The sequence below is a fragment of the Engystomops pustulosus genome, chromosome 4 (assembly GCF_040894005.1).
Source record: "Engystomops pustulosus chromosome 4, aEngPut4.maternal, whole genome shotgun sequence".
Classification (NCBI taxonomy): Eukaryota; Metazoa; Chordata; class Amphibia; order Anura; family Leptodactylidae; genus Engystomops; species Engystomops pustulosus.
Window position 1 is genome coordinate 104,493,331 of NC_092414.1, and position 25,128 is coordinate 104,518,458.

General features: G+C 44.1%; 1 protein-coding gene across 1 annotated transcript in view; it reads right to left on the minus strand.

The window, feature by feature from the left end:
* ASZ1 (ankyrin repeat, SAM and basic leucine zipper domain containing 1) overlaps window positions 1–25,128 on the minus strand; it is a 107,290-nt gene that overhangs the window by 79,573 nt on the left and 2,589 nt on the right. The window contains exons 2-4 of the mRNA XM_072146960.1: window positions 22,660–22,759; window positions 21,853–21,975; window positions 17,882–17,993 (exon numbers count right to left, since the gene is read on the minus strand). Coding sequence (XP_072003061.1) covers window positions 17,882–17,993; window positions 21,853–21,975; window positions 22,660–22,759 — 335 coding nt within the window. The remainder of the gene's footprint in view (window positions 1–17,881; window positions 17,994–21,852; window positions 21,976–22,659; window positions 22,760–25,128) is intronic.

The following is a 25,128-nucleotide window of genomic DNA, read 5'->3' on the forward strand; positions in this document are numbered from 1 at the left end:
CACAGCAGGGCTCAGGAGGACAGGGGCTAAATTTCGGTATTGGAGCTCCATTTTCACTAGATTGATGTTGGGGTGGCCCTGAGGTACCAGTACAATAGAGACCCCCAAGAAATTACCCCATTTTGGAAAGGACACCCCTCAAAGAATGCATCTAGGGTTTTATGAACATTTAAACCCTAAGATGCTGGCTCAAATGTAATAAAGTGAATGATGCAGAGTAAAAAATGCATTGAAGTGACAAATGAAATCAGCCCAACTCATGCCACTGGGGGAAAACAGTGTATTGCAATATCCCAAATGTGGCCATAATCTGCAGGATGGAGACAAGCAGGGCTCAAAAGGGAATAACTGGCATTTGGAGCACAGACATTTTACATATTTTTTTTCTTTTTGGCATTATGAAGCATTTGTAGATGCCAATAGGGACCAGTACAGTAGAAACGCCCAAGAACTGATCCTATATAGGAAACTACACTCCTCCATGAATTAATCCAGTTATAGTTAGCATTTTACCACACAGGAGGACCCCAAATATATTGAATAATGGATAGTGCATAGTAAAAAAAAATATCCAGTATGTCATATTGTGCCCAGCTCCTGCCATGGGAGACAAACACTCCAAAAATCATGATGCGGCTTCTCCCGGGAACAGCAATACCCCATATGGGGCAATAATCTACAGGCTGGGCACATGGCAGGGCTTAGAAGGGAAGGTGCCACATGCGGCATGATGTATAATCTGTACATAGATGTAGTTTTTACCCTGATGTGCTAAAGGTCCAGGGATGTGTGATAAAAAACAGAAGCACTCTTTCATACAAATTCCTGGATTTTCTGGGCATGTTTCACAATGGTAAATGGGGTCCTTCCGAATGCCGAATATGTGTGTTCTTTTAAACACACTCTGCACCTATTTTGTGTCCTTCCTTTCTTGCCAGCTTGAGGAATTTCTCCTGGAAAGTGCTGCCCTGGTTCAATACATGTTGTGGCTTCGCTTCCAGAAGTGCTGGCACTCTGCCCTTCCTGGTCTCCAAAAAGAAAATACTGAACCATCTCTTGAAATTCCAGAGGAAAGTTCCCCTCTGGCTTACACATAGATAGAACACGTAATAATTATATAGTGCTATCTGAAGGATGTGTACGGCCAGCTTATTGTACCACACCCTTGATTTCCGCATGGCGTTGTATGGCTGAAACACCTAGTCCGACAAATTTACCCCTTCCAATCCAATATACAGTCAGGTTTGGGGAAGTTCCCCTCTGGCTTATACATCGATAGAACAAGTAATAATTATATAGTGCTATCTGAAGGATGTGTACGGCCAGCTTCTTGTTCCACAACCTCGATTTCCGCATGGCGTTGTATGGCTGAAGCACCTAATCCGACAAGTTAACCCCTTCTATGTACTGGTTATAATCCAGTATACAGTCAGGTTTGGGGGGTTGCTGTACTGGTACCTTGTATTGGGACAGGGCTGCGGATGTGCCCATGTATTGTGGTTAATACAAGGACCTCTCTCGTCCTTGTACTTAACACACAATATAGTCGCTGCATAGTGCCCTGCTCCCATGCCTTCTATTTTTTTGCCCAAGCAGCGACTTCGGTAGACCTCGGATTTCTGCGTACAGAGTTGCATGCTGCAGTATTACTGGAAGTAAGGCACTTGAATAGTGTTGTATAGGTGTAAATGGTAGCCCTGGTCCAGCAGTGGGTGCATCAAATCCCACACTATATCTGCAGTATTACCTAGGAAGGGGGGGCATTCTGGGGGAACTATAGTGAAGTCCTTCCCTTCATATACTCTGAACTTGTAGGTATACCCTAATGTACCTTCATACAGCTTATACATCTTCACACCATATCTTGACCGGATATCTTGGCAGGTACTCGTGGAATTTAAGTCTTCCTTTTAAAATGTACCAGAGACTCATCTATGGCCACATATTTCATGGGGTATATGCCTGGGCTCAATAGGTCCTCATCAAAAGAATACTTAATACTTTAAAAAGTCCACAGCTCTGTGTCAAAATTAATTCCAGGTTGGCCCAAAAAATCTGGGACCTGAGGGGTATTATTATTTTGGGCTACCCATATGGGGTCAGCGGAAGTTCCAGGCACTTCTCCCGCCAACATCCCAGGCACTTCTCCTGCATAAACCCTATGGTGCCTTCTCGGGGTTCTTGCAGGTCAGTGGAAGATGAGGAGGTGGAGAGGTAGAAGAGGACATTATCCCCACCAGCTGACTCTGCGTCAGGGGCCAGTATGCCTACAACACAGTGTACATCTTCTGAGACGTTTTACACAGAAAAATAAGATAATGCACACCCGAAAAATTACATAATGTGCACACAACTAGATAGGCAAACGGCACGGCCGGCACACAGAAAAAAAATGAGATAAAGTGCACCAAACTACATGGACAAGCCGCACAGTTGGTACACAGAAAAATTAGGCAAGAGAACCAAACTATGGTTACATCTACGGGCTCTCTGGGAAAAAACACACAACACTGAAAAGTGCATTTGGGTTCAGAAGGGTAAGACAGGAGATGGGAAAAACATAGGACAAGTGTAATCACACAAGGTGATCCCACAAGGAATATACAGAACTCAGCTCCAGATGCTTTATAACTGAGTTTTATAAGACCTTTAAGGACGCCTTGGTTCCCCTCTTGACTGAGATATTCAAGGAGTGTCTTACCTCGGGTGCGCTGCCAAAGTCAATGAGGAGGTCTGCCCTGATCATCCTGTCAAAGGGCAAAGAATAACCTCATATTGAAAAGTGGTGGCCCATAGCTCTTTTCAATGCGGACAGAAAGGTTTTGGCAAAAGGTGCCGTTTAATCAGCTGGAGCACTTTGCGCCCCGACTCCTTTCAGTGGCCCATCACTGCTCTGCTCCTGGCCACAGTACATTTTGTATGCAGGGGCAGAGAGTTTTCCGCTTGTGAACGGTTGGATTGGAGGTTGGGTCTGGTGTTCGTCTAGGTTGTACTCTTATCCCACTGCAGTACGTGTTCGCGATTGATCCATTCCTTAGGAGGGTTGATTGTGGCCCATTGGTGGGATGGACCAGGTGGCACCGGAATCCACTCTAAGGGTGGTAACGTATGCCAATGATGTCACCAATTTTGTGTCCTCACGATGGGAAGTACAATGGGTGATGTCATAGGTTGACTGCTACTCAGAGGCCTCTTGGTCCAAGGTCAACTGGGATAAGTGCGAGGGTCTCTAGTTGGGAGAGAGAGGTCCAGGCATTGATCTCCCTGACACTCTTCCACGGCCCCAAGGCTCTGACAAAGTTCTCGGCATCAAATTTGGCTAGGGAGATTATCCCATGCAAAACTGGGACAGCAGGCTTAAGATCGCAGCCCTAAAGGTGCTCCAGTGGAAGGGTTGTTTGTTGATCTTCAGGGAGAGGGTTAACTTAATCAAACTTATCTGCTTCTATTGCTGATATATCTGAGCAGTGTATCCATCTTGACAGAAGCCCTCTGGACTCGGGTCTACAGTCTTTTCTTCTAGCTCTTATTGGTGAAATAGGCTGAACATAATCAAGAGAGAGGTTACTTACCGCACAGGGAGACAAGGAGGGTTGTGTATGGTCAACGCTGTGGTATTCCTAGTAAATACATTTCAATGGCGCAAACTTCTGGAAAGAGAAGGCTCCTCTGTGGGTATACTCCTGTAGGGGATAGTTTTGGCCTTTCTACCAGGAATGGGAGACAGGAGGGCAAGTGAAGTATTTCCGCACACTGCAAGGGCATCTTCCAGTTTACGCTACCCTTGTTCTGAAGGCTATTCGCCGGTGGAATTTGAAAATGTGGCTGTTGACCCATTTCCTGAAGTCTCTGGCCCTCAGGGATTGACCAATTCGGGATCAGGGGGTGTGGTTAAGCTTTTGAATTCCATCCTGATCCCCTTGAAGTTCTGGGATGTGACTTGGCACGGCTTTCATGGAAAGCTGTGTGTGAGTGACAACCTGAAGTGTAGGAGCTCTGAGGAAAGGGATTGTCCCCGGGAGGAGTATGGTGGCCTACTGGAGAGCATGGACCACTTCCTGCTTCATTGTCCCTTCAACACTGAGGTGTACAACAGGGTGGGCGATTCCATCCATTGGCCGGGGTTGGCCCGTCTCTCCTATGCAGAGTGGGCCTATGGAGCATTCACAGGCCTGGGTGGCAGGGACTGCTGCACATTATTCCTAGTCAGTCTATTGGTCAGGTACCACAAGTGGAATGCAAGGTGCTTTCAACGCAGCGCAAAATCCTCCCGGTGGATGAGGTGGTTAGGAACATTCTGTGTAAACTGGTGAAGGTGCGCTCTCTAGAGTATAAGAGGCTGGGCACGGGGAGGGCCTCTCTCATTTTGCAGGGGGTTCTCCTTTAGTGTCTCTTAGTTTGTCATCTCCCCTTCTGATGTTAGGCTGATTCTACACTGTAGATTATTGTTTTGTGTTGGGAGTATATAGAGATGAAGGGCTTGCAGGTGCCAAACCTGGGCTTTATGTGGTTGGTTGATATATTAGGATTGTATGTTTTCATCATGTTATGTTGTAAACCGTGTATATATTGTATATAGTGTGGTTAAGGGATATATTGTGCGGTTGGGAGGGGGTGATGTTGGTGAGATTATTTTCTTTATGAACTGATCTTGGACACTGGCCACCATCCCATGCTGTGTACGGGAAAAATATAGAACATGCTCCATCTTATCCTGCGTTTACGGCCTGGTGCCATGATTCACCGAGGAGAGGGAAGGGGTGAACAGTTCTCATCCCTCCTCTCCGGCACACAGCTGTAGGTTCACCCAAGCGTGTGAAAGTAGCCTATGTTCTACAAAATTTTTGGTACAGGTACATCAGATTTCTTTACCAAGTCTTTACTTTGTTTGTCTTCATCCTTTAAAAGCAAAAAGACAAAACCAATCCAACTGTATCCGAAACTATTTCCTATATTTTGGTTGGGCACCACTTGTTTACTACGAAAATGAAGGGGAATAAGCAAGCACAGATGCTTATAAACGTCAGCAAGCAGGAAGCAAACAGTTAGCCATGAGTAATTTTAACACATCCTGTGAAACATTATCTAAGTCACCTTTTTCCATAGTAGAAGTTTAATGCCAACTCATCTGGACTAAATTGTGTAAAACTAACACACAAAAGTTTGCTATTCAGATAATCGAACACGTAAAACATATGTAAAAAGCTCATTTAAATATTGTAAAGGACATTTGCAGCCAAGTATATCAGGGGCCAGCTTCAAATTGCTTTACCTTCTGGATTATGACACCTAGAATCCTCCTTTTAATTTCGTACTAGTAATTTCCTAGGAGCCACAGAACAATTTGTATATACACGTCAACTTTAAAAGTGGTTCTCTCTGGTTCTCTTTAACCCTTTATCGACCAGACCCTTTTAGTTTTTACGTTTTAATTTTTCACTCCCTACCTTCAAAAATCTATAGAACGGTCAGATTTTGTTGGCAATACATTCATTTAGCCCTAAATTTTAAACATTTCCAAAAGATAGAGAGAAAATCCACCTTAAAATTTGTTATTCAATTTCTCCCGAGTGCAGAGACACCCCACATGTGGACGTTACTTGTTGTATGGACCACAGCTTCCAGTTTTATCCGACAGCACTAGAATGGAGTGGATTTTAGCTTCCTCATTGGCATCCTTGGCTATAAAATTTTATTTTTTCAGTTAGTGGGGCTATGTGTGGGCAATTTTTTTGTGGGATGAGATGAATTTTCCAATGATACCATTTTGGGGTTGGTATGCCCTATTGTTGAAAATGTTTTAACTTTTTGGGGGGTAAAGGAGTAGAAAAGAAACAATTATGGAATTGATTTAACTTTATTTTTTGGTGTTTAAAGTGTACTCAATTTGACCTCAAATTAAAAATGGTCAGCGGTGACTGCAGTGTGGGATCCTGGCTGTAACAGTCAACCTCCCACGGCAACAGCTGAAATCCCGATAGGTACCTTTAGGTACCTCATGTTAGACTGCAGCATCTATAGGGCATCTGAGTATACCCTTTGCACGATGTTCCCCCCCCCCCCCGCAGACTGTACATATAAATACATTGTCATGTCCGTGACAACTGGTACAATAAAATAATAACTAAACCTGTACAGTGAAGACCATTAAAAAAGTAAATAAAGCCATAAATTAGCTACATCCAACCAAACAAAAAAAAGTATTAAAAGTGATTTTAAAAAAAATCACATTTACATGGCAAATTTTTCAAAAAAGGCAGGTAGTTCCCACCCTGGATGTGCATATTTGTACTGAAACTGTAACCGTGACAACTGTAAACGGTGGAGACTTCCGGCAACAGCATGTGAGGCGGCGGGAGAACAGAGCTCCTCGGCATCGTGTCTGACGCAGTCCCCGACACGTACACACCTGGCAAAAGACGCTGCAGCTGGTAAAGCTAAAGCTGGTGTAGCACTTCAGCACTCGGAGGGCGCCCAGCGACTACATAGACGGGAGGACATAACGTCACAGGGAATAACCACATGGCCAAGATGGTGCTGACTAGAGATGAGCGAACACACTTGTCCGAGCTTGATGCTCGTTCGAGCATTAGTGTACTCGAAACTGCTCGTTGCTCGGACGAATATTTCGCCAGCTTGAGAAAATGGCATCTCCCCCCGTTTGGATTTTTGGCAACCAGAAACAGAGCCAATCACAAGCCAGGAGACTCTGCACTCCACCCAGCATGACGTGGTACACTTACACGTTGATAGCAGTGGTTGGCTGGCCTGATCAGGTGACCCTGGAATAGACTAGTCCCTGCCCGCGCTGCTCGCATCATTCTCTGTCTGGATGCCGTTAGGGAGAGAGCCGCTGCTGGTCAGGGATTAGGGTGTTCTATTAGAATAGTGTTAGGCAGGAGTGATTCTACAAGAACCCAACAGCCCTTGTCAGGGCTACAATGGCGTTATATTTAATTTTTTTTTATTTGCTAGTGGCTGGGCTTGCTGGCACTAGTAGTGCAGCTAGTACCATATTGGGACAAATTTGCAGGGAGACTTGCTAACGTTCTATTTAGCTCTTAGTGACACACATATCCATCTCAAACACCTAAGTGGGACAATTTATTAGGGGTTTGATTGAATTAGGCACAGTCTGCTTTTTCTTTTTTACTTTTCTTTTTTTTTATAACTCAAAGTCATCAGGCACAGCACAAAATCCAGTTTGCTGTCAGTGTAGGTTAGAAACTAGGCATACAAGAACCCAACCGGCTTTCTTAGGGCTACAATAGCGTTATATATATATATATTTATTTGCTTGTGGCTGGCCTTGCTGGCACTAGTAGTGCAGCTAGTATCATATTGTGACGAATTTGCAGGGAGACTTGCGAACGTTCTGTTTAGCTCTTTGTGCCTAATTCAATCAAACCCCTAATAAATTGTCCCACTTAGGTGTTTGAGATGGATATGTGTGTCACTGTCTGCCTATTTTTTTTTTTTCAAAACTAAAAGTCATCAGGCACAGCACAAAATCCAGTTGTGTGCTGTCAGTGTAGGCTAGAAACTAGCCATACGAGAATCCAACAGGCCTTCTTAGCGCTACAATAGCGTTATATATTTTATTTTTTGTTGATTTGCTTGTGGCTGGCCTTGCTGGCACTAGTAGTTCAGCTAGTACCATATTGTGACGAATTTGCAGGGAGTCTTGCGAACGTTCTGTTTAGCTCTTAGTGACACACATATCCATCTCAAACACCTAAGTGAGACAATTTAATAGGGGTTTGATTGAATTAGGCACAGTCTGCTTTTTCTTTTGTTTTTTTTCAAAACTAAAAGTCAGCCGCCGACAGCAAACCGGAAGTGACGTCAGCCGCCGACCGCAAACCGGAAGTGACGTCAGCCGCCAACCGCAAACCGGAAGTGACGTCAGCCGCCGACAGCAAACCGGAAGTGACGTCATCCGCCGAGATCACATGAATCATATATATAAGAAAGGATCATTTGGTATCCAGTTACCCCTGAGGAAGCCGCAGGAGCGCGGCGATACGCGTGGGGACGTTTTCTCCTCCTTACACACATGGACTTGGGTGATATTTATTTATAATATTCACATTTGCATTCAGCTAGTATGTTTATCTTCCATTGTTGTATTATTGACCTGTACTATCTGCACTTTGTCCATGTGTATGCCAGACATTTAGGCATTAGTGAGGAGGATTACTCTGTCTTATTTTTACAGAGATAGGATGGCACATTTTGGGAGTGCCTTTTAGGTGTTTTTAGAGTATACCAATAAATATTTCTATGTTTTATCTTTATTAGTGATTGGTTTTTGGTACATGACACTGACCTAGTAGTTTGTTCAGCAAACTAAAAGTCATCAGGCACAGCACAAAATCCTGTTGTGTGCTGTCAATGTAGGTTGGAAACTAGCCATAGCAATAGGATAGCATCGTTTTGTTAAAAAAAAACAAAAAAATTTTACAGTTTACACTTTAATTTTGAAAATGTTGAACCCGAGGGCTAGGGGTAGAGGACGAGGGCGTGGGCGTCCAACTACTGCAGGAGTCAGAGGCCGTGGTCCTGGGCGGGGTGAGACACCACCTGATGATGAGGGAGCAGGGGAACGCCGCAGAGCTACACTCCCTACGTTCATTATGTCTCAAGTTACTGGGACTCGTGGTAGAGCACTGTTGAGGCCAGAACAGTGCGAACAGGTGATGTCGTGGATTGCGGACAATGCTTCTAGCCATTTGTCCACCAGTCAGTCTTCCACGCAGTCCACCCATGTCCCCGAAATCGGCACTCCTCCAGCTCCTCCACCTCAGCCTCCTTACCCCAGTCTGCCCCCTCCCAGGAAAATTTGGCATTTGAATCAGCGTGCTCTGAGGAACTGTTTTCTGGACCTTTCCCAGAGTCACAAACCACTTGTCCGGTTGCTGCTGAGCTCTTTTCCGATGCCCAGATTTTCCACCGGTCGCAGTCTGTGGGTGATGATAACATTGTTGACGTAGTGGAAGAAGTGTGTAAAGAGGTGTCGGACGATGAGGAGACATGGTTGTCAGACAGTGGTGAAGTTGTTGTCAGGGCAGGAAGTCAGAGGGGGGAGCAGACTGAGGGATCGGAGGATGATGAGGTGACAGACCCAAGCTGGGTTGATAGGCCAGGTGGCAGTGGTGGGGCCAGACGGAGAGGCAGGGCCAGAGCTGGTGCATCAGCGCCAAATGTTTCACGTAGTCAAGCTCCCGTGGCGAGGGCTAGATTTTCGGAAGTCTGGAGGTTCTTTAAAGAAACACCGGATGACCGACGGACTGTGGTGTGCAACCTGTGCCAAACCAGGATCAGCAGAGGTTCCACCACTACTAGCTTAACCACCACCAGTATGCGCAGGCATATGAATGCTAAACACCCCACTCAATGAAACCAAGGCCGTTCACCTCCGGCCGGGCACACCACTGCTCCTTCCCCGGTGTCATCTGCTGCCTCTGCTATTCAGCCCCCTGCCCAGGCCCCCGGCCCAAACACCTCCCATGCGAAAACCACACCTTCGCCTCCACGATCCTCCACAGCATCCACCAATGTCTCCATGCGCAGCGTTCAGCTCTCCATACCCCAGACGCTGGAGCACAAGAGGAAGTACAGTGCAACCCACCCACACGCCCAAGCCCTCAACGTCCACATCTCCAAATTACTTAGCCTGGAGATGCTGCCCTATAGGCTAGTAGAGACCGAGGCCTTTCGCAACCTCATGGCGGCGGCCGCCCCTCGGTATTCGGTCCCCAGCCGCCACTACTTTTTCCGATGTGCTGTCCCAGCCCTGCACTAGCAGGTGTCAGACAACATCATCCGTGTCCTGACCAACGCCGTTTCTGACAAGGTCCACCTGACCACGGACATGTGGACGAGTGCTGCCGGCACATTGGGTTAACTTGGTGGAGGCTGGGACCGAGTCTGACCCTGGGGCTGCTCATATACTGCCGACGCCGAGGATTGTGGGGCCTACCTCAGTCCAGGTCTCTCAGGCCTACTATGTCTCCTCCTCCTCATCCTCCGAATTACCACCCGTGGGCATGGCGCCATCAGTCAGTAGCTCTAGGCACAGCAGCAGTGCCGTCGCTAAGCGACAGCAGGCGGTGCTTAATCTGCTGAGCCTAGGCGATAAAAGGCACACCGCCCAAGAGCTATTACAGGGCATCATGGCGCAGAGTGATCTGTGGCTGGCACCGCTGAACCTGAAGCCAGGCATGGTTGTGTGTGACAACGGCCGTAACCTGGTGGCGGCTCTGCAACTCGGCAGACTGACACATGTGCCCTGACTGGCCCATGTGTTAAATCTCATAGTTCAGCGTTTCCTCAAGACATACCCCAATCTGTCAGATTTGCTCACGAAGGTGCGCCGCATCTGTGCGCATTTCCGGAAGTCCAGCACAGATGCTGCCACTCTCAGGGCAGCGCAGCGCCGCCTCCAACTGCCCGCTCACCGACTGTTGTGCGACGTGCCCACGAGGTGGAATTCAACATTAACCATGTTATCCAGAGTTTACCAGCAGCGCAGAGCGATTGTAGACTGCCAGATGTCAACTTCCACCAGAACTGGTAGTCAGGTCAGTCAGCTTATTCAAGTCTACAATGAGGAGTGGACGTGGATGTCTGATGTCAGGTGCTAAGTAACTTTGAGGAGTCAACACAGATGGTCAGTGGCGATGCTGCCATCATCAACCACACCATCCCGCTTCTTGGCCTGTTGAAAAACTCTCTGATCAGCATGAAGTCAGAAGCTTTGCGCTCGTCACAAGAGACAGGGGGAAGAAGATTCCCTTGTTGATAGCCAAAGCACCCTCAGGTCTGTTTCTCAGCGCATATCAGAGGAGGTGGAGGAGGATGAGGAGGAAGAGGAGGAGAATGTTGGCAAGACAGAAGAGGGGAGCATTGCTCAGTCCTTCACTGTTCAGCGTGTATGGGCAGAAGAAGAGGAGTTGGAGGAGGAGGAGGAAATGGACAGTCAGGCCAGTGAGGGGAGTGAATTCTTGCAAGTTGGGACTCTAGCGCATATGGCAGATTTCATGCTAGGCTGCCTATCCCATGACCCTCGCGTTCAAAGAATTTATTCCAGCACCGATTACTGGGTATTTACTCTCCTGGACCCACAGTACAAGCAAAATCTTTCCACTCTCATCCCTGGAGAGGAAAGGAGTGTGAGAATGCATGAATACCAGCAGGCCCTGGTGCACAGGCTGAAACAGTATTTCCCTTCTGACAGCGCTAGCGGCAGAGGGCGTACTTCTGCGGGACAAGTAGACAGGGAGAGTAGGCGAGCAGGCAGCTTGTCCAGCACTGGCAGGGGTACGCTTTACAAGGCCTTTGCCAGTTTTATGTCACCCCAGCAAGACACCGTCACCTGTCCCCAGTCTCGGCAGAGTAGGGCTGATCTTTACAGAAAGATGGTGAGGGAGTACGTAGCTGACCATACCATCATCCTAAATGATCACACAGCTCCCTACAGCTACTGGGTTTCAAAGCTGGACATGTGGCACGAAATGGCGCTCTACGCCTTGGAGGTTCTTGCCTGCCCTGCCGCTAGCGTGTTGTCTGAGCGGGTTTTCAGTGCAGCTGGTGGCATCACCGATAAGCGTACACACCTGTCGACTGACAGCGCTGACAGGCTGACGCTTATAAAGATGAATAAAGCCTGGATTTCTCAGGATTTCCATTCTCCACCAGGTGAAAGAAGCTCAACCTGAATAATGTATGCACTCCTCCTCCTCATTTTCCTCCTCTTTGTACACTAAAGCAGAGCCAACTGGCTCTAGCTATAGTACTCTATGTATTTAATTTTTCTGGAGGGCCACCCACCCGGTCCTCTGGTTTGAAAACTTTTTTTGGACTGCCACATACAGGCACTATCCAAATTTAATTATCTCCATAGCAGCCTCCACACGTCGTCTTTATAGCTGCCTCCACACGTTGTCTCCATAACTTCCTCCCAAAGTCGTCAATATAGCTGCCTCCATACATCGTCCCCTTAGCAAACGAGCTGTGTCAGGCAGAATTTTGGGTTGTTTTCATGGCTTACACATCAAAATAACAAAATATACTGGCAAACTTTTATCATTTACCAATATTATTTCAGCGCTTCTTGCGCATCTGTTTACATTTCCCTCACCCGCCATAACCAAGCCAATTACTTATAAGAACAGTACTACACTTGATCTTATACAAAAGGTTCTTAGAAGTGCTGTTTGTAGCCCCCGCCTGCTTTGAAAATTATAATTTTTTCAAAGTAAACGCTTCTGGCCCCCAGGCCCATTTTGGGTGGGGAGAAGCCAAGAGACAGGGGCTTGGACAGGCGAAAGCTCGCCTGGCAGCGGACCACCAGCTCCATCCCAAGATCCAACTAACAGTTTTAACTGCAGCACCTTTAATCTACCACTACTTTACTGCCTCTGTACATCGTCCCCTTATCAAACGAGCAGTGTCAGGCAGAATTTTCGGGTGTTTCACCAGATACATAATGGAACTCGGCCCATCTGTCGCCACCATGCTGGCGACCTGAAGTTGCAATCATAGCAGCGCAATATGGATGCCCCATATGGTCGCTCTTAATCATGGAACCATTTCCGAAAAAACAAAAAATAGAACCGCTATGCTATTCCATTATTCCTAGATGAAATATTCAAACGACCCCGTCTGCTTTGAAAACTATAATTTTTTCAAAGTAAACGCTTCTGGCCCCCAGGCCCATTTTGGGTGGGGTGGAGCCGAGAGACAGGGGCTTGGACAGGCGAAAGCTCACCTGGCAGCGGACCGCCAGCTCCATCCCAAGATTAGGCAGCCTCAGAGGCATCCATGCATACTGCCCCTGCTGTTTCCTGTCCATTTCGCCTCCACGATCCTCCACAGCGTCCACCAATGTCTCCATATGCAACTTTGAACTCTCTATACCCCAGATGCTGGAGCACAAGAGGATATAAAGCACATCATCCCCTTATCAAACGAGCTGCGTCAGGCTCATTTTTCGGGTGTTACCAGATACGTTATGGAACTTGGTCACTATGTCGCCACCATGCTGTGTTATCGACTAAATAAACCGTCAACCTTTTGTTCACATAGGAAATCATTTCAGCGCTTCTTGCTAACCTCCTTTGGTTCCTCTCTGCCACCCATTGGTTTGAAGCCTGAGTCCATTTGGGGTATGTCGCCATGCCACTCTCTAGCCTGCCGCTGCTGCCTCTGCATGCCGTCTTCTATAGTGTCAGGGTCAATTATTGGATGTTTTAGATGCTATCTAGCCTCATTCGGTCAGAAAGCAGATCTCTAGGAAGAGGAAGGTCGCGAGTTGGAAACTAGTTTGCACGCCAGTCGGAAGCAGCGATAAATTACTATCACCTAGCAAAGGAGGTGGTACACAGAGTGGCTCCTAGTATTAAGGAAACAGTGGCTTCTGAGAAAACTTCAGAATGACTTAACTTGTGCCCAACTCTGCACGAAGCAAAATAAGCAATTCTCCAATTTACTCTAATTGGACATCTACAGGTGTTCTCAAAGTCTCTCTCCAGCGGAGCCAAAACTATTTTTTCCTCAGTAAATTTACAGTAAAGCTTTAAAAGGCCACTACTAGCATAACAGGTGAGGCAGAGCATGGTACATCATTCCTGGAAGATGATATGTCAGGAGTCATGGCCACAGTTAAGACCTTAAGGGGTATCTAAAACTAGGATGAAGGACTGTATGCAAATGAGCCTGAGGCGCTCCAGGCTTCATAGGTCTTTAAAGGAAACCTACCATTTAGAATGGCAGGGGTAAGCTGTAAGTACCGAGCACCAGCTCAGGGTGAGGTGGTGCTGGTACTTACTTTCGTTAGTGTTATAAACCGCTTTATAGCGGTTTTAACACTTTTTAAACTCTAGAGCAGAACAGGCCTCAGCGCTGCGTGCGCACGATAGTGCGCGCGCCTACATAGGAAATAGTGGAGATGTTGCGCGCGCACAGTCGCGCGCAGCGCTGAAGCCTCTCCTGCTCTAAAGTTTAAAAAGTGTTAAAACCGCGATACCGCGGTTTATAACACTAACAAAAGTAAGTACCGGCACCAGCTCATCCTGAGCTGGTGCTCGGTACTTACAGCTTACCCCTGCCATTCTAAATGGTAGGTTTCCTTTAATGGAGGCCTCAGGCTCATTTGCATATAGTCTTTCATCCTGGTGGTAGATGTCCTTTAACACCAGAAAATTGTAGATTGTATGAAAAAGTGGACGACCTAGAAAACCAGTCTTGACAAAGCAATCTTCTCTTGGTGTGTCTGCCAGGGAACAGTAACAGGGCCTGCACTGCAAACGGTGTTCACCAACACATTGCCAAGGCTGCTGGGAATGGAAAATCCGGTATTGTTAGAAAGAGGCTATAGAATAGGTTGCCTAGGCCGGCACATTCCCCGTCTACAAAAACATCAGGAATGGGTGAGCACCCCAGGCAGGCCATTGCACAATATCTGACCTATGCAGACCAGGAGACCATCATGAAGGCTTACTGAAGGAGGAAGAAACCTCTGGTGATAGTGGTTGGAGACCAGTAATACTGTGGCCCCTTCTCAGAGAAGACCGTGAGCATTTAGCAGATAATGCACAGAATTATACAAGTGTGAATGGAAATTTCAGCTCCTCTATCCAGTGCTGTTGGAAATCACACACCTGGACGGGTCCATGTGCACCTTTACTTATCCGAAGGTTAAGCGGACATATCTTGTCCTTCTGTAATAAGTAGGTCCCCTTTAGGTGTTATTAGCATATTTCTAGGTTGCTGCATGAATGAAAAATCTTTTTTTATAGGATGCAGTCAGGCAACCCCTACCTCACGCAGTCAGTCTGCTCTGCCTATGCATGTATCTGACCCAGCCCTGCCTTCTAATTGTGTGGAGATCTAGGAGGCAGGGCTGTGCCAGATGCATGGAGTGGGCAGAGCAGACTGACTACAAATCTTCTATGTAACCCTAGAATTAGGTTTGTTACAAACAATAAAATCATAAATATGTATATGCAAAGGGCGATTTGACTAAGTGTTCACAAAAGCATCTGCAAACATTGCAAAACACGTGCAGAAAAATAAGCAACAAAGTTTTGAATTGACAAACAAGATGCAAGCAATTTAGTCTTGTTTCTCTAGGTCGGATACTTAAAAAAAAAAAAAACCTGGAAAGTGAGCCGCATTACCTTACAACATGATTGCTTTATACTGTACATCTGGAAAACATTACTTTATGGTGCCTTTGCATCAGTTGTGCTAATTTGAGGTAAAAAAAAAAACCCTGATAACTGCTATGTGTGAATGCAGCCTTAGTTCAATGAGAACCTTTAAAGGACAAGCCTGAAACGGCACTGATGAAAATGATTTTTTTCAGATTCACCTATAAAGATGGGACTTTTACAAATCAATCAAAGGAAATATAACATAAAAATGAAACATGATAAACCCAGGTATCCAAACACTGACACTGGAAATCTTTATATATTTGTTATCCATGGCCTCCTTCCTTCTAAAATTAGCTTTTTAAAAAACGAGCCTTAAGGGCTACAAGGGCAGTTCCCAGAGCCCCTCTGTGCTGCAGATTCACAGGCTGTTACACTGTCCTCTCCCTCTGCTTGATGTAAACTCACTGCAGCACAGGAAGTTTCAGCACATAGTGCGAGGGGGGGGGGGGTTGGAGTGCTCCTGTACACTAACAACCTGCACATCTGCAGCCTAGAGGGGGAACTACCCCAGTAGCCGTTCAGACTTGCTAGCATAATTGAAAAAGCTGATTTTAGAAGGAAAGAGGCCATAGATAACAAATATAAGATGATTATCATAGACACCGTGCCTGAATCTATGAGCAAGTGCCCCTTTTAAAGCGGTATTCCCATAAAGACAAGATTCTTAAACACCAAGTGCTCCGCGCTGTAGCTCTACAGCGCAGGCTCATGCGATTAGCACTCAGTGGCGTACAGTTACGGTGAGGAGACAATGCCGGTTCAGCTCTGCACCACAGCCGAGCCGGCATCGGGGGTCGCGGGAAGTCAGCATCTCATCCCTCAAAAAAAATTCCATCACATGGCCCCAATAACGAAAAAGCGAAAAGGTCTCTCTCTGTCCTGGTGTACACAATTTTGGTTGCCCCAGAATCGACCACAATTCTTCTGACTTGGCATGGAAGATTCTTCTCACGAATAGCTTCCCATTTCTGCACGATGCGGCAGTACTGCCTCTCCCTGGCTCTGGTCTCCCTGGATACTGCACGACCGTATGCAGCACATATGCAACCCGTATTTTATATGTTCCCATAGACTTCTATGGGGGGTACAGACGAAATGCAAGATAAATTACATAATACACAATACAGCCATTGAAATGGATGGCCATATAGTACGTTGAAATTAATGGGGCCATATGCTACCCATACATACAACTGTTTTCATATGTTTGTGTAAATGCAGCCAAAGTGTAGATAAACCCTGGAACCTGATAATCTAGCCACATTGTTAGCACATAGGGATCATAATGTGTCTGCTTAAGAGATTCCCTAGAATTTGACACTGACTATCTGAGTGATAGTTTTATTGATGTTTTAGCTCCTGAGTAAAAGCTTTATTGTGTAAACCCAATTAGGGGTAAGGTTGCACAAATACCAGAATTTTGAGTGCGATAGGATACCCAGAAAAGTATTGCGATACTCGATATCGATACAATACTTTCAAGAAGAGAAAAAAAAAAAGTATTATCTGAATGTTTAGAGTGCGGTCATTTGGGGCATTTACATTACGTTTAGAAATTAAATGCAAGCATCTGGGGACGAGGCATCTGCCAGGAAAAGCTTTAGTGTGTATATGTATTGTATTGTATTGTAAAGCTTGTCCTGGTAATGTTAATATAAAATAGTATACTAAATAATAATATTTAGGGTTCATTTTAGACAGACGTTTTTGAAACCCGGCTTATACTCAAGTATATACGGTATTTATATAAATTAAGCAAGGAGGCTGTTGCAGGACATTTCAGTAGTGGGTATGACTGATGGACATTAGTGAGGGGAGGCTGTGACCAATGCATTTCCCACCCAAGGCCAATCCTCATGTCAACAGTTTTTTCATTTTTTGTGGTAGAATTATGTGCCTTGGCCTATATTCAGATCGACTTATACTTGAGTATATACTGTAGTTCAAAAATTGTATACAATTACATCAAAGTGAAAGTCTCATCACGCTGCAATTTAAAGAGAACCCGTCAGGCAAAATAACCCCCTAAACTAAATATATTTTCATAAACTGCCATTAGAAAGCATTGCCTCTATCCCTTCATTGTCCCTCTACATGCCTGTAAACCTAAGCAATGAGGTCCTAAAGCTGTATGCAAATGACCTGGGAAATGTCTGGCTTATTCATGAGTGGGAGGCCAGCCACACTCCCAGTGCATGACTGACAGCCTGTATAATGGTGCGAGGCTGTATAATGATGTGCTTCCTGGTGCTGGTGGCCCCTGCAGCCTGTGTGTGTGTGTAGGAGAGATACAACAGCTCCAGGCAGCCATGTTATAGCAGAACATGTCAGGTACATGTGTAGCTGATGTCTGTGTATTGGGAGGATGCAGCATGTCAGCAGATGCAGCACACACACTAGCAATGCTTTACTATACATTACACACAGACATGAGCAGGGGGAGGAGAGGGGAGGGGGAACAGGGGTGACATCACTGCCTCTGACCTTGTGACCAGCCTCATTTACATAATAAAGATGATTTTGCAATGATTAATGTATGAATTGACTAAATAAAGGCTGGGATGAATCCTTGTGAGCTGCTCCAATAGGTAGTGACAGGACTAGTGACAGAGACCTGATGACAGGTGTCCTTTAACAGCCTAACATCCTTATACCCTTACCTGCAGCATACGTTGGGGTTTACATTTCTTGAAAGCAGCAGCTCAACACACTTCACAATCTTTTCCTCAGATGCACGTGCAGAACATGCAGCCATAAGCACAGTAAAATTATCTATAAGAAAGAGAAAAGTGCAAGGGCAACACTTTATTAAGCTGTCTATCGTTTCTAATTTAAGAAACTTTGACATTAACCATTTTTGAAGCCGAAAAGATGATTATAAAAGATAAATAGTAGTACAAAGTAAGAATCGCCTGTTATATGTTGTATTCAGTACAAATGCTTCTCAAAAATTTGAATATCAGCAATTATAGAGAACTTTTTCAAGTGTTTATTTATATTCATGCCGATTAGACTAATCCATAATTAACAACTGCAAAGGCAGCGTTTAAACGCTTTAGTAATCTTTATATAGAATAAATAGATTCACCGCAGCGTGGTGCGCACGACCACTTCCTATTTAGGCACACACGCACGGTCGCGCATGGTGCGCCAAGCACGTACCACGGTGTGGTGAATCTACTTTGTAGATTCACTGCAGCTTAGAAGCATGAAGCAGCTTAGAAGCATGATTGGAAGTGGTACATTTCCTTTAAACATTTATAAAACTGTCTGTGTGGCATCTAATAATTTCGCCCTCATTTCCGCAAAAGCAAGGAGAGTATTAGAGTAATGATTGCCAAGCACATTTACCCCGATCGTAGACCAAAAACAATTAAAAAAAGTCAAAAAAAAGTTTAAAAAATACAAATAGAAAAAATTTTAAAAAAAAACCTTATAGAAGTCCCCTAACGTCCCATCCCATATAAAAATCAAGTAGGAAAAAAAAATAATAAATAATAATAATAATAATAATATATACAGGCAGTCCCCGGGTTACAAACAAGATAGGGTCTCTAGGTTTGTTCTCAAGTTGAATTTGTATGCAAGTCGGAACTGTATATTTTATCATTGTAATCCCAGCCAGAACTTTTTTGGTCTCTGTGACAATTGGATTTTAAAAATGTTGGGTTGTCATAAGAATCAGGATAAACCATAAAGCTTCATTACAGACATATTTGATAACTGTTATGGCTGATCATTGTAGCCTAGGACTAAAGCACAATAAATTACCAATATCCAGAGGTCCGTTTGTAACTAGGGGTCGTATGTAAGTTGGGTGTTCTTAAGTAGGGGACCACCTGTGTATGTAATATATATATATATATATATATATATATATATATATATATATATATATATATGTTTTGCCTATTAAAACATTGTGATACAAAAAGAAAACAATTTCTCACAAAATTAAAAATCAGGATTGGTCCTAAAGCCCTAAAATGGCTTAGTCACTAAGGGGTTCATAACCCCAGTATCAGTGTGCATTATTGGCCAGCAAATTCACCTGATCTCAACCCCATAGTTAATCTATGGGTGTTGTCATGAGAAAGAAGAGTCACAGAACCCTACAATGCAGAGGAGATGAAGGCTGCCATCACACAACCTGGGATTCCATAGAACCTCTGTAGTGTCATCAGTTGATCACCTCTATGGCACACCACAATGATGTAGTCATTTATGTAAAAGGAGCCCTGGCCAAGTATTGAGTGCATTTATTGTACATACTTTTCATTTGGCCAACATTTCAGTGTTGAAAAAAAAAAATTATATATTTTGTCTTGTATAATACTATAATTTTCTGAGAAAAACATATGGGTTTCCCTTGGTTGTAAGCCATAAGCATCAACATTAACAAACACTTTAATTTGAACTCATTTATACTGTATGTAATGACTACAAAATATGAGTTTCACTTTTTGGATTGAACTACTGAAAAACCCCAAAAAAATGTTTGCTTATATTCTTATTTATTGACAAGCACTTTTATATTGGCTTCAATATAATAGCATGTATATAAAAATAGAGCCCTGTCAACTACATGCCACCCTTCTTTAAGCTAAAGATTCCACTTACACCTGCAAAAAATCAGCTTTGTTCCCTTATCTGGAAAGCAGCTGTGAGTCAGAAGGCTCCTCCCCATGTCCCATGCCTTTCTCACCATTCAGCACTTCATGTCATGTGACCAGGGCGATGTCATCCAAGGTCCTGTTACATTTGCACAGTCTACCTCATGTATGTATGTGATCACAGGAAATCGCAGCATGTAGGCATGAAGAGGAGTAGAAGTCCATGGAGACATGCTATGATCATGCCATGATACTGCCACGTGATAAGATACATACATGGGTAAAGGACCTCAGATGACATGCTGACAAGAGACATGGGATATGGGAAGATATAGATGGGAGGGTCCGGTTGAGCAGGAAAACCTCCACTGATTCCAGGTAATATAAGATTTGGTACACTAAACCACCGGTCCATTAGGACCTGTTCATGGTTTAGTGCCCAAATCGCCCTGTAGGTTCCCTTAAATAACATGAACATTGGTTAACATTATCCCTTATCAAAATGTATCAATTATCAATTTATCAAAAGTTTCTATGTGCACCCTCCTCCAAGATTCTCCCTGCAGCCTGCCAGCTAAGAAGCTGGAGGGGGAGGGCAGACTTCTGAGGGCTAGATCCCTGGTATCTAGAATCTCATTCTGTTTTTCTGTGAAAGAGGCGAATCTGGAGAAAATTTCAGATTGTATTGTAGGTGCTAGCGAACCAGAGACATTAACTGTTAAAGTTCAGTGCCATGGATTTGGATGTTAAAAAAAAAAAAAATTGTTTAAAATGTGAATATCTACTGGCACCTAGAAACACAATCCTAGATTCATATCAAAAAGGAGATTCTCCTCTTTCATAAAAATGCCTGAGATTTTAGGTGCTCTAGGGATCATCGCTTATGGCTTCTAGAATGCATATTGCATATGTCCTTTGCAATATGTGCCACCCTGTGAAGATATCTTTGGCAGGGAAAGGACAGTTGCAGTCCCGACATAACCACTGCATTATACTCATGAAATTATAATTCAGCCGCACCGGAAAGCTCTGCTTTATCTCATTAGTATGATGTTCCTAATAGTGAGATAAGTTTGGTAAGTGTTGGTAAGTGTCATTACACTTAAAGGGCACCTACCACCACAAATCTACCTATAAAGGTAGATCGGGTGGTAGGTGAATCACTCTCTACTTATGTGTGTTCTCTATGGTAATGTATATGCATCTTAATTGCTATTAAAGGAAACCTACCACCACAAATCTACCTATAAAGGTAGATCGGGTGGTAGGTGAATCAATGGGACGTGAGGATAGCCCTTTTAAGGGCTAATCCTCACGTCCCCGCACTGTTTTATAAACTTTTATTACCCTAATATGTTAATTTACTTATGCGGCTACTGGGGCGTGGAGTAGCCGCATCTGAGATTACACGAGGCGGCTACTCCACGCCCCGGTAGCCACTTTACCCCTCCTACTCACCATGTTCGGCGCGCAGCTGCTCGTAGCTGCGCGCCCTCGTCCGCCGATCCTGACGTCTGCGCATGCGCAGAACAGCAGGCCCGCGCCTGCGCGGTCACTGCTCTGAAGCCGGGGCTGCGCAGGCGCGGGCCTGCTGTTCTGCGCATGCGCAGACGGCAGGATCGGCGGACGGGGGCGCGCAGCTACGAGCAGCTGCGCGCCGAACATGGTGAGTAGGAGGGGTAAAGTGGCTACCGGGGCGTGGAGTAGCCGCCTCGTGTAATCTCAGATGCGGCTACTCCACGCCCCAGTAGCCGCATAAGTAAATTAACATATTAGGGTAATAAAAGTTTATAAAACAGTGCGGGGACGTGAGGATTAGCCCTTAAAAGGGCTATCCTCACGTCCCATTGATTCACCTACCACCCGATCTACCTTTATAGGTAGATTTGTGGTGGTAGGTTTCCTTTAATAGCAATTAAGATGCATATACATTACCATAGAGAACACACATAAGTAGAGAGTGTCTTAAGTATTTGTTATAATACAGAACAAGAAACTATGGGGGTTATTATACATACCTCTTTCAAAGTTTGCATTGGCACCTCTATCCAAAAGAACACGTACCAATTCCAAATTCGCAACAGTAGCGGCATACATCAAAGGAGTCCAGCCAAAACGAAAGCAACTTTCAACATTCATTCCTAACGGTAAAAATAACCAGATATTGCATGAAATGAATGTTAAAGTAACAGTGATTAAAAGTTTAGCATTATAATTTTGCCATCAACTGAACTTTAAAGTTATAAAGACAAAAGGTAGATGAAACAAGGTTAGATGCCATACAATAGAGATCAGAAACTGTAGGAGCTAAAGCACTGGATTACTCAGAAAGGACAAGTTACATAAGATTCATTTTGTTGATTAAGTGTAGTTTAGGATAAAAAAGCAGGTCACTACCTAGACATTAACAGACTTAATGTGTGTTGTTCTTATGCGTTTAAGCATTTATCTCTGATCAGGATGGAGGTCCTAAAATTGTTTGGCTGTAATTGGTAGTGAATGGAGAAAGTGAGCATAAAACAAGTATCACAAAGTTTACTAAGGATTACAATTTTTATGCCTCAAATTTTCTCCTTTCATCTCCTGTATTGACAAACCTGAGAAGTATCAATGCACCACAGATTTTTATATTCTAGAGTACATTTCACTTGATAAATCAGCTCAATAAGCACAAAAGACTATCTGGTAAATATAAAGTTAGCCGTCTGTGTAAATCCACTATCCCTCTCATATTCACACAAAGTACTCGGCGCAGAAAGAAAAAGAGGGGAAAAAGGAATAAAAAGCAAAAAGTTTTCTTAAATATGGCACTATATTAATCTCACCTGAATCTAAGAGGTCTTCAACTAACTTAACTTTGCCTGAAGTGAGAGCATTCTTCAGAGAGTCTTCTCCACTATCAGTGTACAGTTTTGTATTCAGCTTCTGTGGGAAAGAAAAAAACATTAATAGTAAATGAGATTCTGCTTTTTGGAAAAGCCATGAGTAACAGTATTGCACAACTGAAATGCATACGCCTTTCTCTTCACCATTTTTCGTCTCCCATGTACTATGTGATATTTTTGGATCTATATGGATTAATAAAGATGAGCTGAAAAATTTTTAATCTGTATTTTGTGCGGTAAGCCAAAATTTTTTGTGTGTTACATGTTGTTGGATCGCCTAGTCTAAGTAGAGCAACATGTACACCTGCATACAGGCGGTCCCCTACTTAAGGACACCCGACTTATATACAACCCATAGTTACAGACAGATCCCTCTGACCTCTGGTAAAGCTTTCTGAATGCTTTACTGTAATCCCAGATTGCAACAATCAGCTGTAAGGTGTCTAATTCAGCTTTATTGATAATCCTTGGTCCCATTAAAGCAAAAAATGTTTAAACTCCAATTGTCACTGGGGCCAAAAATTTTTTTGTCTGGATCTACAATTGTAAAATATACAGTTTCGACTTACATGGACTGAAAAAAATTTTAAAACTGAAAAGGGGGGGGGGGGGGGGGCAATTTGTGGCTTCAGTGGTCACATGACATTCATTGAGATCCCAAGAATCCAGTAGTTATATGCAGTACGAGCATGGGGAGTTTGGCTTTTCTATTGTTTGAATAACCGCACCGCTTAAGACTTTTTTTTTTTTTTTATTATTATTACAAAAACCTAATCAAATAAGAAGACAAAAATTATTTCATACAAAATAAAGAACTAATAGGAAATCTTGGTATTCTAAGACTCATTGTTGGATATTAGTCCTAGAGATCCACGTGATCAGATCAGTGCGTGCGTGTTAGTAGATGGAAGGAAAGGATCCAAGAATGCCGCGCAATTCCTAAATTAACAGATGAAGTTGACCATTATATACCTTTTTTTCTTCTTTCGAATTTGAGAGTTTGGAACCTTTCATATTTTCACTTCTCACATCTTTCTTGGTTGGAACATCATCAGTCGTCCTCTTTTCTTACCTCTCACTCAACTATATCCTAACATTTCAAGGTTCTCACCCCTTTAGAAACAGATCTCGCCTGGGGTGTCCAAGATATGCTCTATACCCTTCTAATCACCAAACTAAATTCCAAGAACGCAACATTTCTGAATGCTTAGGAAAGGGAACTATCTACCTCCATTTCTGAAGATTAAAGGAAGAGGATCTTTCTCTTTTCGCACACTCTCCACAGCATATGCAGCAAAAAAGAACTGAAAGATTCTCACCATGTGGTTCAGATGTCCTACACTTCTTCATAGGTTCCATCAATCCCTCTCTGAACTATGTTGGTAGTGCTAATCTGCAATGGGTACTAGTCTACACATCTGGTTGGAGTATCCAGCTCCTATCCACTTTCTTTTTGAGATATCTGGCCGTTCAGTATTGCCCAGTATCCAGCTAGATTGTTGAGGCTCCTGATTCCCCAACAGTCAAAAGAGACCTCCTCTATAATCTCCTTACCGCTGCCCATTACTTCTCAGGGACTATGCCCGCGACAGTGCCATGCGTGCGTATCTAGTGTAAGATTGGGGTTACACTGCATAGGTCTGTCTGTGTTTCACTGCACAATATCTCTAACTGTAAAAACACGACAAAACAACAGAGCACTGCCCCAGTTCAAGGCCCCATTCAGAGGGCGGTATACTGATCAAGATTTGTAAAACAAATAAAGTAGTGAAACAAAGATGAAAATTACTGGTAACCCATTTATTAAGGTTTTTCTCTGGATTCCACTTTTTATGCTGCTCTTCAAATACAGAAAACAAACACTGATCATCTGAGGGCCTAATGCACAATAGTGCTTCAAACAAAGGATTCAGGGGCCATTTCAGGCTCACATCTGCCTGACCCCCCAGTGATCTGACAGTTCTGTTGGTCAGGATGGTTGCACTTAGGCATGTGTAATGAGCTTCCATTGTGTTTTGACTCCTTTAGTTAGTGCACCAAAAGGGGCATGTCCTCAATAAAATGAGCGTGGTCTCTGCCGCACCACATGTTCGCTTCCAAACGGCACGGCACAGTTTGCCCCCCCAAAAAATCTTCTGCACCAACAAGAGGCCTTAGGGCTCATTAAGGTGGTCAATTTTCATGTATATATGCCTTTCACATGGCTATTTGCTTGCGGTCCGCTGTAGCATGTACAATTTTTTTTCCACAGTTTGCTGCTATAGAAGTTAAAGGTGGAGAAAAAAAAAATCTTTCTGTCTACAACAGAATACTGGAGTAATTTGCCCATGAAATGCAGTGCGTCATTTATTTATTGATGGTTTTAGGTTCAGCATTTTAAATGCCAGTCTTAAGTTCCTCATTGGCGTC